This window comes from Physella acuta, unplaced genomic scaffold (assembly GCF_028476545.2).
Source record: "Physella acuta isolate Inbredline_101_S28 unplaced genomic scaffold, ASM2847654v3 ptg001915l, whole genome shotgun sequence".
Classification (NCBI taxonomy): domain Eukaryota; kingdom Metazoa; phylum Mollusca; class Gastropoda; family Physidae; genus Physella; species Physella acuta.
This window is the reverse complement of record NW_026733420.1, coordinates 6010-27500: the sequence shown is the minus strand read 5'-3', so window position 1 is coordinate 27500 and position 21491 is coordinate 6010. Positions and strand designations below refer to the sequence as shown.

The following is a 21491-nucleotide window of genomic DNA, read 5'->3' as shown; positions in this document are numbered from 1 at the left end:
TATATGTATTATATATATATATATATATATATATATATATATATATATATATATATATATATATATATATATATATATATATATATATATATATATATATATATATATATATATATATATATATATATATATATATTTAAAGGCACAAAATTGAAAATCTGTCCCAGGTGCCATAATCTGTTGCTAGCCCATGGCTCTACCCATATCCAAGGAGGAGAGATGAGAAATATGATGTTTGTGCAATTTACACATTTTTTAATAAGTGTAAAGATAATTTTAAAAGTGTGCTAATAATGACATAAAAAAAAGTATTTTACTCACATCAGCTTTTTTAATAAGAGATTGTCTCTCTTCATGTATTACTTTTATTGACTGTGCACTGTTAACTAATCCAGGTTCTGAATTTGATGAACAGCCCTGTGTGGAATTCAAAATTTTGTAGAACTTCTGAATTGTCACTGATCCTTTATTATCAGAATCAAACCTGAAATGGTAAAAAAAATCAGAAAAAGTTGTTACTGTTGTCATAATGTATAAACTTTAAAATAGCCCTTTAGTCAATTAATAACCTAAGTGAGGGTTTAGGATATGGCATGAACAATATAGAGATAGCACATAATTTGGAGTAAAAATACTAATTAACTTATTTTTTTTAATTTTAATATAATAAAAGTAAAAATTATAGAATTATCCATAAGTGAAGTCACACTTTTTCAACTGGGTTTTCATCCTACCCCCCCCCCCCCCCCCCTTTCAAAGTATAAAAGTAACATCAAACAGGAGTTTGCACACATATTTTTGAAGCACCAAACTATATGTGGTTTTTAGTTTTAAAAATTCTTATTTTGGTTTTGTATAGTAGGCCTATGTGCACAACCTCTAATGATTTTAGTCAATTAAAACTATTCTAGTTTTAAAAATCCCCTTACTTATTCCATAAATGAATAAATTCCTTGTCTGTCAATTTAAGTCCAACAATCGCCAATGCTTCTCTAAGTTGAGGAATCATAATTCGACCATCATTAAGAAAACAAGATGCTGGGAAAATATCTGTTACTCTGATTTCTCTAAAACAAGTGGATATAAAATATTTTTAAAATTATTCATTTTGGATCCAAAAATAAAAAATAAACCGGGAGTGATCTCCCCTAAACTTTCTCGAATATTCTAATATAACACTACGGGGGATGGCAACTCAGGACATAGACAATATTTTTAATCCATTTTTAATTACTTAAACCTTTTATAATAGAATAGAATCTCATTAAAAAAAAGAATTGCACACCAAGTAAACAACAAATAAAATGTGCATAACAGTGCGGAATATTATTAGTACTTTATAAATTCACATGCGTTTTTTTGAGAAATCAGTAATAGCGTAAATCACTACTTCTGGTCAATGGAAATTACTCAAAATTTGAAAGAAGGCAGAGAATTAGAACTTTTACTTACATGTGAAATTTCATTTATCTATCTGAAATAGTACTCAAGTTATGGGCTTTTGAAAAATTGAAAGTAGAAAAAGTTCCACTTCCGGTTATCGGAAATGGCTCAAAAGTTGATACGGATCTACAATTTTGATATAATACTTATATATGAAATTTCATCAGCCTAGCTGTAACGGTACTCAAGTTATCGTGTTTACACACACAGACAACATTACACACAAGACATTCGAACAAGATAGCAAAACTATGTTTTTCCGACTCAGGGAGCCTTAAAACGTCGAGATTTGCAAAAATCTCGTGGTTTTTTTTGGCACAATTACTAGACTTTCTCTATACTTCGTATATACGAGAAAGTAAAAATGTAAACTTTGGGATCTAAACATGCAATTGTTATTAAACAGCCACTTCTTTATATAAAGAGAAACTACTAAATTATCTCTTATAATTAATATGACTGTTATTTACAATTATTTCACAGTAAGTCTTAAAAATTAAGCTGAAGAATGGTCTTAGTTTTATGAATTTTTACTCACATTTAAAAAAAACATTTTTTCTTCTAAATTTCTGATCAGGAAAATTTATTTTAAAAAGTTAAAATTGACCAACCCTTTATGAAGCTTCTTGCAAAGTACAATAAATGCATGCGAGGCACTTGTAAAGGGACACCACTCAATCGGCTCCTTGTTGTGTATGCTTTCTTCAAGGATTTTAAATGATTTTTGTTTACAGTGTTTATCACTTGCTTTATAGGAAGTAACAGTCTAGAGTAAATAAAAAATTTAAATGTTTAAAAAAATATTTTCAAAAATTGGCAATATACACTGATTATTTTAAATATATTCTTTAAAACATTTCAGGTCATGTCACATGATTTAGTGATCCCTTCCCCAGAGATGAACATTTATTTTAACTACTTTAATTTTATTATTCAGGAATTTTATTAACTTTTAATTTTAAAAACGTTACTGATAATGTTAATTGTCATGAGCACACAAGTACAGTGCACAACAGAAAAAAACTTAAGATCTATATTCGTTTCATTTTGCAGACTTGATAGTGCTAGCAGACTTGATAGTATTTGCAGTCATTTTAACAAGAAGTAGACCTAATTTATGACAAAATACTTATAGATCTAGTATATTTTTATACTATTTTTATATATTTTTCTCGATATCATGTCAACTGAGAATTAGCTATTTGGAAAAGAGGATGAGTGTCCCTTGGAGAAGTAACAATTAGATGGTGACACAACTTATGAAAGGAGCTGGTCCTTCTATTTCACTACACTGAATCAGAAGGTATGAGTGATAATAATGAGTTGATCTCTGCTTCCTAATGAAGTGCTCTGAGCTTCAAAAAGAAACTTAACCTGTTATGCAGCATTTTGCATACTAATAAGGATAAGGGAGTAGGACATGTCGGAACCTTTTGGTGTGTTTGGTACATTCAGAAGAAAAGTCTAGGATATAATCCAATTGAAAATCCATTCAATAATCATACTAAAATATACTTTTGTGATGTGTTTATGTGTGAAAATTACAAAAATGATTTTTATAATGATTGCCATATTTAATAAATTTTACAGTTTATTCCTGTTTTGTAATTTTTTCATTTTTTGGAAAAAAATGTCCTACATTCCTCGTTCCTGAAGGTAATTATAAATACCAAAAGCAATAAACTAACATATTGTTTATGAAAAAAATTAATTTAGAACTTAAATCCGTAAATAAAGGGTTAAACAGACCCAAAACTTTAACCTGAACCAAAGCTTTGAATAGAACTGGAACTTTAACCAGATCCAAAACTGTATCAGGAACATAACCAGAAAATGAACTAGAATTGGAACTTTAAAATGAGCCATTATTTTTCTGGATTCTGAACTTTAACTTGAAAAGAAAATTCAACCTGAATCAAAACGGAAACTGCATTTTAAACCGAACCAGAACATAAACTTTTAACCTAAACCCTAATCATATGGTCAAATGGTAGAGCTCACAATTGCTAACCCAAAAGACAATGACTTTGGATTGCGGGTTCAAGTCTGTAATATTTTTTTGGACCACCCAGCTCTGATGAGTACTTTACTCATGTTATGGAAATCAAGGTGGGTGGGTATAGTGATGACCATCCTATCCCTTTGTATACGGGAGTCAGTGAAACAGATGGCTACTTCTTCTCAAGGACAATATAGCTCAGGACAAAATATATCAAGACAAATGATCTCGTAGACAAAAGATGTAAGAGTCAAATACTTCAGGAAAAAAGTAGATCTGGACAAAAGATAACAGGGAGAAAATATCCCAGACAAAATATCTTAGACCAAAAATCACCATTTATTTATTTTGCTTTTGTGTTATTATTTTAGTCATATAAGCTTTTTTTGTATGTAAAACATTCATTTTTAATGTTGGACGAGTAAATTAGGTGGTTAATTTTGTGTTTCTATTATAATTGACATCATTATCTTTGTGTATCCTTTTTAGCCATTTTTTTATTTTTTTGTCCCACAATCAATACCATTATTCTTTTTTGGAGTTCTAGATATTAAGTTACTTATATTTGGACTTGTTTTGATATTTTCCCCAGAAAGACAAAGAGAAGGAATAGTGAAATTAGCCAATTGATAAGCAAAAGAAATTTGAAGCACATAAAACTAATTATATTTAAAATAATTATTTCAAATCCATTTTATGCTTTCATATTTCAACTTACAGAATTGTCATTAAAGCGCATCAAAAACTCTTCAAAACTGACACTAGTTCTCCAATGTAAATTTATGCTGTAAAATGTAAAACTTGTAGTGACTAAAAAAACAAAAGGAAATAATTTTAAAATAACTACTTATATATATATATATATATATATATATATATATATATATATATATATATATATATATATATATATATAAAATATTTTTTTAAAAGCCTAGTAGAAATACACAAAACAATCAATTATATTGTTGATTTATTATGGTGATGCAGATATCAGGAAAGCACTTGAAATGCTTATTTCAACAATACCTACCCTATACAGTTAAAACTTTATTCCTGGGGTGGGGATAACACTAGTTAAAGTATTTATTTTCTATAAAAAATTATACATTTTCTATATTTCATCTCCAAAAAAGATTCCTGCAACAAACTGAACATTTTAACAGAAGAAACTTGAAAAAAAAAACTAAATAATAACATCCTAAAATCCAAGGGGTCATCCATAAATGAAATAAATAGAGATGGGGAGAGGTGGTGGCACATAGCATACATTTTATTTTTCTTATAAAAGAATGAAAACTAGTTGTTTGATTACAATTAATTTAAAAGTAAGGATGGTGGGTAAGATGGTGGAAAGGTAGACAGTCTGGCTTTTTCTGAATATGTATGATGATAGTATGTAAGTTTCACTAATGTAAGTTAGTATTACATCATTGTTGTGCTATGACTCTAGACAGGGACATGAACTTGAGACTTATGGGTTAGCAGGCTACTATTCAACCATATTGTCCCATTACAGTGTACAAGACAAAATCTGCTATAATTGTGATGTCATTTATGGATGACACCCCACCCCACCTCCCTCCACTCTAATTCATTTTCATTGCTTTTTAAATGTAACAGAAAAATGTTTGATAGAAACTAGAATAATTATGGTAGTACCATATTTTTAAACATAAACAAAAGACCAAAGTAACAGTATGAACATACTTTACTTTTAAAATTCTTAAGAAACTATAGAGATAAAAGGAATAGTATACATGTGACATTTTTATTGAAATGTTTGTAAGATATTTTGAAGGAATGAGATTCTTTGTTACTTACGCTTTTAAAAAAGATTCAAACTGATCTCTACTAATGTGTCCCACTAAAGTTTTCAAAGTAATAAATAGTCCTTCTCTGAAAAATATTCAAAAAGATGTATTACAAAGAAGTTCAAATGACATTATATATATATATATATATATGTATATATATATGTATATATATGTATATATATATATGTATATATATATATATATATATATATATATATATATATATATATATATATATACATAACCCTAAATTCCTGGGTAGCCTTTATATATATAGAGTCCAGGAACACAACCAGACACAACGTCTAGGATGACTGCAGATCAAAAAGCTTGACAACATTTTTGTAAACTATGTCTTAGCCATTATTTCACTTTGCAAAAAGTCTTTTTTGTAAATATAAATAAAATTGATCAGTATACTCAATGTTGACAAAGCTCAGCAGATGTTTTAGAAAGAAAATTGCTGTTTAAAAAATTGCACTTTCGAGGGATTAGTAAATTCAGGTGTCATATCAAAAGAGTTAAGTATTAGTATAAATAATGCCATTTTAATTAATACATTTTCTATGTGGGTTAAGAATTTTTGTTTGTTGTTTTAAATATTGAAAGCTAATTTAAACAAAATAATTGTATGAGTAAATAATTTAAAAACCTGGTAACAATTGAGTCTCCATAAGGATCCATATCTTTAAACAGCTGTTTAACCCCCTCGTATTCTCTTGTAAGCTTTTCTTTTACTTGGTCTACCAGCTAAAATGGTAAGAGGCAATAAACAACAATACAATTATTTTTAATAACTTAATAAACTTAAATATCAATCTACTGTTATCACTGTTATCACTTACAATTTTATTGTGGTAGCCTACCTCTTTGTCTGTTCTCCACCCCATTGATTGTAGAACAGTATGTTTCTCATCATCACTTTTTTTTAGATTTTCTGATGAAGTAAACAAAAATGTTGCAGAAAAATCAATGCTTTTGTTTACCGCGTTAAAATTAATATAGGCTAAATCAATTTCATTAAAATTAGTTACTACTAACAACTTTTGGAACAGAATAGTTAACTGGTAGATTTTATGATTTTTCATGCTTTTATGGACACTCTGAAGGAAAGATTGACAAACAATGTTCTTTATCCATAGCATTGGGGGAGAAAGCTTTAATCAAACCAAGAGAATGCCATATATTTAAAAAGTTAAAAAACTAGACCTGAAGGACGATGACTAATCCATGTCATTTCTCGATTTAAAGCTGGTGTTGACATTCCAGTGATTGTCAGATCAAGATCCGCTTGCTGATGAGGAGCAACATGTGTTTGTTTTAAGGAAGGTGTTCGGCATAATGGAACAGACTTTGCACGATTGATATGAATTCGAAAAGCACTGCTTGACATCTTTTATCTTAGGCTGAAATTTTAAAGGCATTAAATTAATTTATTTAAATCTACTAATAGTAATACTAATAAGCTTTTAATAAATTTTAAAACCTATAAATAATTCATTTTTAACTTAAATTAGGTATAGTAGAATACAGCTGATATGTAGAAATAAATACTGCTCTACAACATAACATACATTAATTAATATTTACATTATGACATAGTAATGTTAGAAAGTTGTTCTAGCTGATGGTTAGAAGCTATACATTATTTTGCATCATTTAAAAGGAAATTTTGCTAATACAATATGAGACAGCACATCCTCAAGCAAAACCCAAAGACTATAACTAGTATAACAGACATGGAAAAGCATTTGGCAATTATTTTGGCATCTAACCAGATAGAAAATTAAAACGGACTGACAAGTCTGAGGACACAACATCTGTACCCCACCCCCCATTATCACTTACACCCAGATCTAAGAATCCTGCTAGAGATCACAAGGGCAAACAAAACCTGATGATGGCAAATACAATGTTTTAACTGCAGGGAAGAGAGACACAGCAATCAGGTGCTGATGAGATATTGCAGATAGAATAATTGGAAAAAATGGCTATATATGATATATATATATATGTTACGGTCAAAGCCCGAAGTGCGGCCAAAGCCCGCATTGGCCGGCCAATGTGCGCATTGGCCGGCTCTCTTGGCCAAAGCCCGAAGAACTTAGCACTAAGAGGTACTAAGACGTACTTGCCAAAGTCCGAAGCGCTTAAACTTTACAGCGTATTTTGTACATTGGCCAGCCAATGCGCGGACTGGCCGGGATGTCCTGGCCAATGGTTGTGATCGCGTTTTCATTATTCTGGGTGCGGTTTCATTGTGAGTAACGTATTGTTTGGCTCTTGTTTGCACAGCATTCTATATGCAATGCGACATGGACCAAAAGGACAGTCAGATCAAGAGACAGACATACCAGAAACACTGGTCAAGGCTACATTTACTGCAATTGCACAACATAGTGCACAACAAATCGCTGCAAGTGTAAAATTAACAATGTAATTCAAATAATAATCAACAATAATTTTTATGATCCTTACTGCTCATGATCTTCTAATTCGGACTGGCCGGCCAAAGGCCAAAATCAAGAGCCATTTCAGACTATGGCCGAAATGAAGTAAAGTTTCGGACTTTGGCCGGTCAATGGGAGGCGATATTGGCCAATGCGCGCATTGGCCGACTTCGGGCTTTGACCGTAACATATATATATATATATATATATATATATATATATATATATATATATATATATATATATATATATATATATATATATATATTTATATATATATATATTTATATATTTATATATATATATATATATATAATTTATAGGCCTACAATAACAATATTCTAAGTCCAGCCTACATTGAACACCCCCAAGAAAGATGATAAATAGGCACATTATGTAGTTTCTATTGGTGTTTCTATTCTTTCTTCACCAGCCCATTAGCAGAAATAAGAACAATAATTATTTCCTTTATTGTTGGCTGAAATAAGCAGTATCAGAAATATGTTTAATGTTACACGAAAATACATTAAAATCACTTGCTATAACAACAATGCAAAGTTTTTTTGCAAAAATTTAAATGGGATCAGCTCTGAGCACACTCAAAGGGTAGATTAATATTTTTAAAAAATATATATGTGGTGTTATTGTTAAAATATATTATTATATGTTGATTGTGAGGTTACTGTAATAATTTTCTTCATATTGGATGCATTTGTAGCTGTAATGGTACCTTGACATATGAATGTTTAACTGTACTATAAAGATTAATCACAGACTAAACTTGACAAGCGTAATTTGTAGTATTAAAATGTAAAATCTAAGCCCTATAATTCTGCATAATTTTATACTTGGTGAAATTACGAAATTTATCTCATTTATCAATTGAAACAAATCACAGACATGATTTTGTAACAGCAGTCGCACAATGTACTTTGACCCCCACTCCATTGTTTTTTTTTGGGGGGCCTATCAATGTATTTCTTAACAAATAAATGTAAAATATGCAAAACTGAAGATACTAAACAAAAAAAGGCATTAAAGACTGAATATTTTATATGTTAAAAAAAAGCAATTTAATTTTAATATATAAACTCTTTATTATCATATTCAGAATAGTCATAATTTTTTCTGTAAAACACAAAAAGGGAATATAATTTCCATCCATGGCCCAAAAAGACTGAGCTCTACAAAACAAACCATACTGATCACTAAAATTGCTCTAAGCCTGGTTGTAGATCCAGTAACTGGAGAATCCTTTAGTTTTCTTATGTAGACCTACTTTGCATTACCAAATTAAAAAGTTAAACAAAAAGGCACACAACTCAAAGTGGTTCAGTCTGTAATTCTGGCTCTTAAAGAAGAAATTTTAAAATTAAAATAAAAACAACCACCACACAGTACTTTGGTAGAGAGGAATGCTTGTTATTTGTGGGTATTTTATTAAGTAACGGTGGTTTAGGTAATTTAAAACGTATGCTGCTTTGTTGCTTGATTATATCCTTCAGAAACAGCTTGCATCATTTGAATAAAACAAATATAAACTTTATAGCAGCAAGCTTTTAAATGCACTGCAAATAAGAAAATAAAGTGTATTTGCTTCCTTTAGTAAAAGCTTTTGTCGCTAAAATATGTAAAAGATCTTTTAGTGATTCTTAATTTATGAAGTCGACACACTTAAAAATATTTGCTTTAAAACACCATCATTAGCTCTCGATATATAAAAGATGATTATCTGCCCCTGTGAAAAGCAGCCGTACTTGATCATCATTTACAAAATACAGCAAGCTGATGAAGCAAAGGAGAGTTCTTAATCCCCTTAGTTTCAAATAATTTAAAAACATTATTATCCGCCCCTAATAGCCTTCATTAGATCGACCACCTCCTCGATTGCAAGAATTTGGCATGAATCACAGCTCACCAGACTGGTCAGTTGATAGCATCTAGCTAGTTATCTCCTCTGCTGTTATTTGTTATTGAATAAAGTAATCTATCGTGTGATTTAAAACCGTTTAATTTATTTTAATGACTAATCAAATGTCTTGTGAAATAAAAAATAGACGGACTTGTATTGTCATTGGAGTGGAACAAATCTGGAAAGTTTGAGTGAAATCGCTGCATTTAGAAATCAGTCAAAATTGAGTTACAAGGTTTGCCACAAACAGTCGTTGCAAACTAAATAAAAGTTTGTAGTAAAAAAAAAATTGCCTTTTGAAGCACTCAATTTCTTAAATCATTAGCATATGTTAAGTTCATTAAAAAACATGAGATCTAGTAATACCTATAGTGAGATCTATTTAAAATTCTAATATTAAGAATAGAAGTAGATCTTGATTTTAGAGTTGGGCCAATGATACTTTTTATTGTTATTTTTTGTTTGTTAATTATGTTCCATTTTAAACCTAAATAATTAGCCTAGCACTTCTTAACAGCCTGTTTTTATAGTCAGTACAAGTGTGATCCCATAAGCACTTCTGTAGGGCCTATTATAGATTTATTCCTCTATTAGCTTTAATACTTCTATTTTGATAGCTCTGCAACTGGGGAAATAAAGACGGAAACTTAGTATATGTTGTACACTTTAAACAATACAGGGCGAGGAAAAATGAAGTACAACCAGCAACAATAAATTTGGATAAATTATTTTTTTAAATTCAAAATAAAGAATTGTCGTTCCCCTTCACTACTTTCTTGTATATGAAGTATATAGGAAGTATTGTAATCGTGCAAAAAATTCTCGACGTTTTCCACCTCCCTGAAAATCGGAAAAACTTAGTTTTGCAATTTTGTCCTGTATTTCTGTGTGTGTGTATGTGAACACACACATACACACACACAGAAATACAGGACAAAATTGCAAAACTAAGTTTTTTTTTTTTTGTTTTTTTTTCCGATTTTCAGGGAGGTGGAAAACGTCGAGATTTGTAAAAATCTCAATTTCAATTTTTTTTTTTTTTGCCTTTGCGAATGGAGCAGAGCTAGAAGAGGTCGAAGACTTTAAGTACCTCGGCAGCTATATATCAGCAAATGGCAGCATGGAGAAAGAAATTGCCACCAGAATAGCAATGGCAGCACAAGCTTTCAACAGACTCGCTAAGATCTGGAAATCATCCTCATTGCAGCAGAGAACTAAAATAAGGATCTATAAGTCTAATGTACGTTCTGTACTCCTCTAAGCTGCAGAGTCATGGAAACTAAACAAGAAAGTAGACAGCCGACTCAGAGGCTTTGAAAGAAGATCCCTCCAACGCATCCTCAGGATAAAGTGGGACGACAAAGTCCCGAACAAGGAAATATGGCGAAGGACAGGATTAAACGACATTGTCTCAGAAGTTAGAACGAGGAGATGGAGATGGCTGGGCCATGTCCTACGCATGAGCAAAAAAAGACTCCCCAACATGGCGCTGAAGTGGAACCCACCCGGAAAGAGAAGTAGAGGAAGACCACTGGGAACATGGAGGAGGGAGATGGAAGAAGAAGTACAGGCTACTGGCAAAACCTGGCATGAACTAAAGTGGCTCGCCCAGGACAGGGTGGAATGGCGGAGATTTGTTGTTGCCCTATACTCCACAGGGAGTGATGAGGATTAAGTAAGTAAGTAAGTATGTGAACACATAACTTGAATACCGTTACAGCTAGGTTGATGACATTTCATATAAAAGTAATACTTTTTTAGATTTGTAGTTATGTATCAACTTTTTCAGCGATTTCCTGTAACCAGAAGTGGAACTTATTCCATTTTCTGTTTTTCAAAAGCCTATAGACAGACTAATTTAAATTTCACAAATAAGTAAAAGACTAATTCTCCGGAAGTAGTACTTTACACTATTTCTGATTTCTCAAAATACGCATATGATTTAATAAAGTACTAGCCATCCTGACCAGGCCCTGCACTGACCTCTATGAAAAACCTATCTGTAAAGGACCATGTTCTAGAAGTAAAATTTGTTTGTTATATGTATTGCAAAAAATTGTCTTGCCTACAGTAACTAGTATGTACGAAATGTATACCCGTAGACTAGCAATAGTCCATACTTCAGCATGTAATTTAGATCTTTGGGTAAATTTTAATCAGGAGACATGATAAAACAGTAAGCCACTAAGCCGATTATAAATACATGGAGCTCAGTTCTATTTATGAATTTTACAATGTAGTGTCATAACTTTATAGTAGGCTACAATCATACTAGTATTACTAGTAGTAGGCTTTCGTTTTCAAAAAAAAAAAATTTCGGCTCATTGTAACTTCTATTGGAAGCTTCCAGCAAACGCAGGTTCAGTCCAGTGACTGTTACTGCACCAGAAAGACCACAGACAAGAATGTGTCACTAAGGAATAAGGAAGTAGAACATGTTGGCACCTTTTTCTATGTTTGGTACAACCAGATGAAGATCTAAGATGTGTTCCCATAGAAAATCCAGTCATAAATAATACTCAAAATATACTTTTGAGTTGCTTTTATGTGTAAAATTTATAAAAATGAATGTTATAATGATTGCCATGTTATTGGTTAATAAATTTTACAATTTATTCTTGTTTTGTACATTTTTTATTTTTCTGAAAAAAACATGTCCTACATCCCTGATGTTACTTTTAAGTACCAATACCTATTTGGACCATTAAAAACTAACAAAACTAAATTTCCTTTCACTTATGCTTTAAGCGTGCCAAAAGCAATATATTAACACATTGTTTACCACAAAATGTCATTCAGAACTTAATTCCATACATAAAGGGTTAAAAAATGATCAATATTGAGTTTTTTAGACATCAATTTAGATTTTAGTACAAAAAAAAAACCACTTAAAAATATTACACAATGGGGATCAAGTCGAGTTTTATTTTTTACAATATGCATGTCTTCCACAAATATACATATAGAGGCGCAGAGTCCATTTCATCTTTATATATTAGACTAATGTTTTGAACTATTACACACTTATTGCTGTTCAATTGGCGCACAATTCTTTTTTCTAAGAGATTCTATTCTATTTTTTTTTAAATTAAGTATTTAAAAACTGATTAAAAAACATGTCTATATCACAAGTTGCCACCCCCCATAGTATTATAAAAGAACATTTGAGAAAGTTTAGGGGAGATAACTTCTGCTTTATTATTTACATTTTTCAAAGATAAATGGAAAAAACAAATTGTTATTGGCTTTTTAAAAATTTTGTTTAGTTGCCGATAATACTAGAAACATATAAAACATCCAATCTTTAGGAAACTCCAACAAAAACCTCACAATAAAGTTTCTATAACCTAATATTTAACAACAATATTTAATTCAACCCCTTTTGACTCTGGTCATTTTTGTACACATGTGTTTTGACCAAAGAATGTTCTAATTAAAAACACAAATTTTAATAGTTTTGCACTATTTATATTCTGGCCCTCTTTTCTACAATTTAAGCATCAAGTTTTTTTTGTTTTTTTTTATAGTTTAAAATTTTCAATATTCAAGTTACACCTCAATTTGATGAGAATATCTGGAAATTTAAAACAATTATTTAATTATTTTTTACATAGCTTAAGAATTGTTTATTGTTCAAATAAAGTGTCTCATTCTTATACTTAGTAAATAGCATTCCAGAATTGCATGTTATAAATTAGGTGTCACTGACATTTTACTCTATTGTGACATGTACATTTTTTTACACAGTATACTTGACCAATGGAGATGAAATTTAGTATGTGATATCAGGACACCCAGTGGCGTAGCGGGATCGGGTGTCACCAGGTGCGGCACTTAATGGTGTCACCCCCCCCCCCCCCCAGAGGCGTAGTGACCCTTCCCGGCGCCCGGGGACAAACTTTCAATTTTTTATTTGCACCCCCCGCCCTCAAACTTTCCACCGTTGTCGGGATTTGTCAAATTTGCTCTTAAAAAGACTTTTTAACACTCGAATTAATCACTTAATTAAGTGGAATTATCATTTTCTCTATATATTTTACTATTTTTTTCCTAAATGGTGTCACCCGGTGCGGTCCGCACCCCCCCCCCCCCCCCCCCCCATCGCTACGTCACTTTTCCATTCATGGGATAATTTTTTGGACAAAAATCCTGCAATAAGATTGCACCACATTTTAGGTAATCTATCATTTGAGGTATGTAAAATAGGTCGAAGCTAATGAAATGACAGAAAGGTGACTAATTAAATTTATGTTTTTAAGTTACAAAAATCTTTTGTGTACCTGTTTTTAAACAATTTGATTGAAACTTTGCACTAATAATTAAAGATTAGTTATGTTTATCAGATGCAACCTAGCTTGTTAACTTAGCAGTCATCTTTTTAAAGTCATTTCAATATTATAGTTAGAATTTCAGGGGAAACCACTCAAATTTACAAATGGATGCTGTTTTTAAACTATAGAGCAAATCATGTTTTCAAACACTACTTTTTAACTTAACTTTTAAGTTAATTTCTGGCCTATATTGATATATTTAGACATTGTGTATAGTTTATCATTCACTTATCCATTATATTTGATACAAATATATCACAATATGCTAGTATTAATGCTATATTTATTAGTCACCTCTCTATAACATTAAGAGCTTTGTCAGATTTGACCTACCTAAAAGATGAAAATAAAAGTTAAAACAATAGATTACTGGATTTTTTATTTTAAATATTGTATTAGGCCTAAGTATAGTAGTCAGATTGGTAATCTATCGTAACATTGTCAGAGGTTAATAATGTGAAAAAAGGTGACTCATAAAATTTTAGTAATTATTTCACATTTATAGGAGGATTTATGTTTTAAAATGACAAAAATGTATCCAGGTTCATAGTTTCATTCATGTAGATATACTTGTTTTTCAAAATGTTTATTAAAACTTTCAGTAAAAAATAAAGATTAATGATGTTTTCATCAGATGAAACCAAGCTAATTTACTTTAGTAGCCATCTTGTTTCTTTTTTTTTTTTTAAAGATAGAGATACAGGAGAAACCACTCTAATTTATAGATGGACGCTGTTTATATAGCAAATATTGCACTAAAACATAGCTGTTTAAAAACAAATTATGGCCAATAATAATATTGATAAATTTAAATATTGCTTTTGGTTTATTATTCAGCTACCTATTATATTTGAAACAAATATATTACAATATACTTGTATTAAAGGCATAAAGCCAAATTAATGAGTCATCTTTCTCTCAGACGATTTTACAATTTTAGGCCTACCTAAAACGATAGATTACCATAAGCATTTGACTATTAGGCATTAGGCCTTTAACTTTAATAATTATTTTTTTTGATAATCTATTGTTTTAGGTATGTAAAATCGTCCGAGACTAGTAATGTGAAAAACAGGTGACTCCTTAAATTTTAGTAATTATTTCAAATTTTTTGTTGGATTTATGTTTTAAAATTTACAAATCTGTTTCAAATTTTCATTTATGTATCTGTTTTTAAACAATAGAATTAAAACTTTTCAGTAATAAATAAAGCCCAGCGGTGTTTTCATCTAGGGTTGCCAGGTTCCAGTTTTGAACTGGGCAGTCCAGTATTTGAGCAGACTCTCCAGGATAAAATAAATATAAATACTGGACAAGTATATGAATAATACTCTGTTACCCCCCCTTCTTCTGCTTTGCGGCATACCTGAGAAGGGAAGGATGGAAAGGTGTCCAGTATTTTCGGAAAAGGTATCTGGCAACCCTATTTTCATCTGATGCAATCATTTACTTTAGCAGCCATCTTGTTTAATTTTTCTTTTGTAAACTTAGAGTGGGAGATTCAGGGGAAGCCATTTTATTTTACAGATGGCTGCTGTGTTTATTATAACAAATTTTGCTTGTAAACACTGCTGTTTAATTAAAGTTAATTTCTGGTCTATAGTCTATATTCAAATATATTATATAATATATATTGATATATTTACAAAATTTAGCCATTGATTTTGGTTTATTATTCATTTATCTATAATATTTGATACAAATATAATAATATATCAGAATATCCCTCTTTAGTCTTTAGGTAATCTATCGTTTTAGGTACGTAAAATCGCCCGCGACTTGTAATGTGAAAAACAGGTGACTCCTTACATTTTAATAATTATTTCACATTTTGAGGAGGATTTATGTTTTGAAAAATACAAAAATGTTTCCTTGTTTCATTTATGTACCTGTTTTTAAACAATTGAATTAAAACTTTTCAGTAATAAATGAACACCAGCGATGTTTCCAACAGATGCAACCATGCTCATTTACTATAACAGCCATCTTGTTAAAGTTTTATTTTTATAGACTTATAGCGCGAGATTCAGGTGGAAGTCACTCTATTTTACAAATGGCTGCTGTTTATATAGCAAATCTTGCTTGCAGACACTGCTGTTTAAAGTTAATTTCTGGCCTATATATTTATATATTTAGCCATTGATGTAGGTTTATTATTCAATTATCTATAATATTTGACACAAACATATACTTCTATTACAGTCTTGACAATGAGGTAACATTTTCGTACATTAATAGCCGCGGGCGATTTTACGTAAACAAAACGATAGATTACCAAGCTTTAACCCTGAGGCAACTTTTTTTTCATTACTAGATCTAGATCTTGCCGCGGTCAATTTTACGCCTGCCTAAAACGATAAATTTAAATTACCATTTGTTAAAAATTATGTCAATTATGTGTTTCCGTCGTATTTCAATAAAATCTATATATATAATTCTCTTCTGGGAGACGCTAGAAAACAAGCTGTAAATGCGCTCCCTACCATCCCCACCCCTACATGGTCTTAGTGAGCTGTGGTTCACGCTATGTTTACCTTCGTGGAGTCGGGTTTAGTGACGGCTATTAGGGGCAGATAATTTAGTTTGAAACGATTTTAAACGTTGGGGGGGGGGGAGAAGGAAGGGGGGTTATGGTCCTTAACGAGCTACTTATAGTGTTTTAAAGAAATATTTTCAGTGTCAGCGTTGGTACTGTCGAATTCACAAATTATGAATTACTGAAAAGTAGAAAAAACAACAACTAAATAGCGGCGTATGTTATTCCGCAGGCCGGCTCGTACACTTTAATAGACTAAAAGTTAAATTTTAACTTAATTAATTTAAAAACACAGTCTAGATAATAGATATCTAGGCCCACTACTAATACCTAACTTGACAAGTCTCACCTCATTGCTCCTCCATATATAAACAAACTCCATGGCGACCTATTATTTTCGTATCATGTGACTTACACCGCGTTTACATTTGCGACATATATACTAAACTTGACCTATTTAAATGTATAATAAACATGTTTTGGGTATATGGAACATTTTCTGAGTCGCATGGCACAAAACCACGCCTTTTTAAATTTATTATTATTACAAGCTTTTATTTAACTCACTGTCTCTGTCGTCAGTCTAGATCGAAACATCCGAGCGAAAATTCGGGCACTTCTAACTGACATCATAGTAACAATGTCCATATTGATAAGTGCACGAGTGCAGATGTATTTACACTTTGCAGTCAGCTTGGAATGAAACCTATATCAGAGTCCTTTTGTCTGCGAAAAAACTTGTTATGCCTTCTCAATTTTGTTGATCGTTTATGGTGGCTATTGATCACATCTTTACAGGTTACAGTTATGAAGAACGCATGTTAAGGTACTAAGGGTGAGAATGCAAGACTAGCATGGTTATCTATTTTGCCTACGTAGTTAAAAAAAATACAAGTAGTATTTAATAAGCAAGTGTATTTTCGTGTAGCCCTAACATATCGCAATAATTGTAGAACCAGCTATGTATAAATACATATTTATAACATAACGATACACCGACTGAGGCATTCTATATAAATGTTCTTACTTTTAAATTTACTACTGGTTCAAGGAACTAATAATTATTTAAACAAATAATATTTTCTTTATGTGTCCCTAGCACCGTTCCAGCCACAATTAGATCGCATACTAATAAGTTACAGACACAAAGACTGATTACCTATTAAAAGCAATGATTATTCTGTATTTCTGTGCACCCAGATCAACCGTAGATGTCATAATTTATTTTTTGTAATTTTTGTAAAAAGACGCACTTTTGACATATTGTGAACACATGCACTCTTCTGATCAAACGTGAGTTTCAAACTTACTTGTTATAGACATACAGGTTACTTAGATTCAAAGAAGCGTTGTTCTCCTACATTTTGAAATACTTATCAATTATGCTCTTTCATCAGACATTTTTTTGGTGTTGTTTTAAAAATGTACAAAATTTGTGTTTTTTACTTTCCTTTTTAATTTTATAAAAGAGTGAGAAAAGCCAATTTCAATGCAATTAATTTAAATGATATAGGCGAGGAGTGGGTGAAAAGTCACAGGGGCGAAAAGTCACAGCAAGCTTTTGCCTTGAAGAACATACTTTTTACTTTCTCGTATATATAGAGAATAGAGAAAGTATTGTAATCGTGCAAAAAAAAATCGCGATTTTTCCAAATCTCGCCGTGTTACACCTCCCTGAGTCGGAAAAACATAATTGTGCAATCTTGTACGTATGTCTGTGTGTGTGTATGTATGTGTGTCTGTAAACACAATAACTTGAATACCGTTACAGCTAGGTTGATGAAATTTCATATATAAGTATTATCAAACTTGTAGATCCGTATAAACTTTTTAGCGATTTCCGATAACCGGAAGTGGAATTTTTTTCTACTTCCAATTTTTTAAAAAGCCTATAACTTGCGTACTATTTAAGATAGATAAATGAAATTTCAAACATAAGTAAAAGATCTTATTCTATGCCTTCTATCAAATTTTGAGTAACTTCCGTTGACCGGAAGTAGTAATTTAGGCTGTTTCCGATTTCTCAAAAAACGCATGTAAATGTATTAAGTATTAATAATATTCCGCACTATTATACACATTTTATTTGACGTTTACTTGGTGTGCAATTTTTTTGTCTACGAGATTCGATCCTATTTTTAAAAGTTTAAGTAATTAAAAATGGATTAAATATATTGTCTATATCCCGAGTTGCCATCCCCCGTAGTGTTATACTAGCCATCGGTACCCGTTTCACGTGAATTATAGGCCTTTATATTTTTAACTAGCTGCATCCCGTGCTCCGCCACGGTAAATCTTTTTAAAATATACCAACTTTGGAACAGAACAAAACAAACAAAATCACAACACAAACACAAACAAAACACAACCACAACCACAACACAACCACATTACAACCACAACACAATCACAACACAACCACAACACAACCACAAAACAACCACAACCACAACACAACCACAACACAACAACAACACAACCACAACCACAACACACGGTAAATCTTTTTTAAATGTACCAAGTTGGGAACAGAACAAAACTAAATACAACACAAACGAACGCAAAGAAAAAACAAAAAGGAAAAAACAAACACAACACTCAACATAAACTCAATTTAAATGTAATCATAAAGGCATATTGCTCACAGTCTATCCCGTAGCGCAAAATCGCGCCCTTTCCGAGCGCCGGCGGAAAATTTCGATTTACACCCTCCCACCTCCCTCAAACTTTCGATTTCCACCCTCCCACCCCCCCCCCCCCCTCTTGCTACGCCTCTGTTATAAAACCCCTAGCTTTTCCGCAAATAAATTAAGGCCGATTCTAGTCGGAATAAGATACGCATGCGATACGCATGCGCAATGGAGAGAAACTACGACTTAGCGGCGATGTTTTCGATGGTACTGCGCATGCGTGTGTTTACAACCGCAGAACCCTAATACCAACCCCAATCCTATCCTTAACCCTATCCCTAATCATATCCCTAACCCTAGCCCTAATCCTATCCCTAACCCTAACCCTAGCCCTAATCCTATCCCTAACCCTATCCCTAATCCTACCCCTAACCCTCATTCTAGCCCTAACCCTAGCCATAGGTCACTGCGCATGCGCAGAACTATCTTTTGCCGAAAAATCTTATTCCGAGTAGACACTTCGATAAATTAAAGGCAGTATCTATAATAGTTTCGCTGTCTGTCTATCTATCTATCTATCTATCTATCTATCTATCTATCTATCTATCTATCTATCTATCTATCTATCTATCTATCTATCTATCTATCTATCTATCTATCTATCTATCTATCTATCTATCTATCTATCTATCTATCTATCTATCTATCTATCTATCTATCTATCTATCTATCTATCTATCTATCTATCTATCTATCTATCTATCTATCTATCTATCTATCTATCTATCTATCTATCTATCTATCTATCTATCTATCTATCTATCTATCTATCTATCTATCTATCTATCTATCTATCTATCTATCTATCTATCTATCTATCTATCTATCTATCTATCTATCTATCTATCTATCTATCTATCTATCTATCTATCTATCTATCTATCTATCTATCTATCTATCTATCTATCTATCTATCTATCTATCTATCTATCTATCTATCTATCTATCTATCTATCTATCTATCTATCTATCTATCTATCTATCTATCTATCTATCTATCTATCTATCTATCTATCTATCTATCTATCTATCTATCTATCTATCTATCTATCTATCTATCTATCTATCTATCTATCTATCTATCTATCTATCTATCTATCTATCTATCTATCTATCTATCTATCTATCTATCTATCTATCTATCTATCTATCTATCTATCTATCTATCTATCTATCTATCTATCTATCTATCTATCTATCTATCTATCTATCTATCTATCTATCTATCTATCTATCTATCTATCTATCTATCTATCTATCTATCTATCTATCTATCTATCTATCTATCTATCTATCTATCTATCTATCTATCTATCTATCTATCTATCTATCTATCTATCTATCTATCTATCTATCTATCTATCTATCTATCTATCTATCTATCTATCTATCTATCTATCTATCTATCTATCTATCTATCTATCTATCTATCTATCTATCTATCTATCTATCTATCTATCTATCTATCTATCTATCTATCTATCTATCTATCTATCTATCTATCTATCTATCTATCTATCTATCTATCTATCTATCTATCTATCTATCTATCTATCTATCTATCTATCTATCTATCTATCTATCTATCTATCTATCTATCTATCTATCTATCTATCTATCTATCTATCTATCTATCTATCTATCTATCTATCTATCTATCTATCTATCTATCTATCTATCTATCTATCTATCTATCTATCTATCTATCTATCTATCTATCTATCTATCTATCTATCTATCTATCTATCTATCTATCTATCTATCTATCTATCTATCTATCTATCTATCTATCTATCTATCTATCTATCTATCTATCTATCTATCTATCTATCTATCTATCTATCTATCTATCTATCTATCTATCTATCTATCTATCTATCTATCTATCTATCTATCTATCTATCTATCTATCTATCTATCTATCTATCTATCTATCTATCTATCTATCTATCTATCTATCTATCTATCTATCTATCTATCTATCTATCTATCTATCTATCTATCTATCTATCTATCTATCTATCTATCTATCTATCTATCTATCTATCTATCTATCTATCTATCTATCTATCTATCTATCTATCTATCTATCTATCTATCTATCTATCTATCTATCTATCTATCTATCTATCTATCTATCTATCTATCTATCTATCTATCTATCTATCTATCTATCTATCTATCTATCTATCTATCTATCTATCTATCTATCTATCTATCTATCTATCTATCTATCTATCTATCTATCTATCTATCTATCTATCTATCTATCTATCTATCTATCTATCTATCTATCTATCTATCTATCTATCT

General features: G+C 31.1%; 1 protein-coding gene across 6 annotated transcripts in view; it reads right to left on the bottom strand.

Annotated features, from left to right (window-relative positions):
- Positions 1-16882, bottom strand: part of LOC131931205 (EF-hand calcium-binding domain-containing protein 6) — a gene marked incomplete at its 3' end in the record, with an annotated part of 41697 nt that extends 24815 nt beyond the window's left edge. Inside the window, 9 exon segments of one of the 6 annotated variants that reach the window (XM_059287916.1) lie at positions 322-484; positions 930-1067; positions 2055-2209; positions 4161-4227; positions 5267-5341; positions 5912-6009; positions 6126-6196; positions 6469-6665; positions 16838-16882. In XM_059287916.1, coding sequence (XP_059143899.1) covers positions 322-484; positions 930-1067; positions 2055-2209; positions 4161-4227; positions 5267-5341; positions 5912-6009; positions 6126-6196; positions 6469-6652 — 951 coding nt within the window. 6 annotated transcript variants of the gene reach the window in all.
- Positions 16883-21491: the final 4609 nt, after the last annotated feature.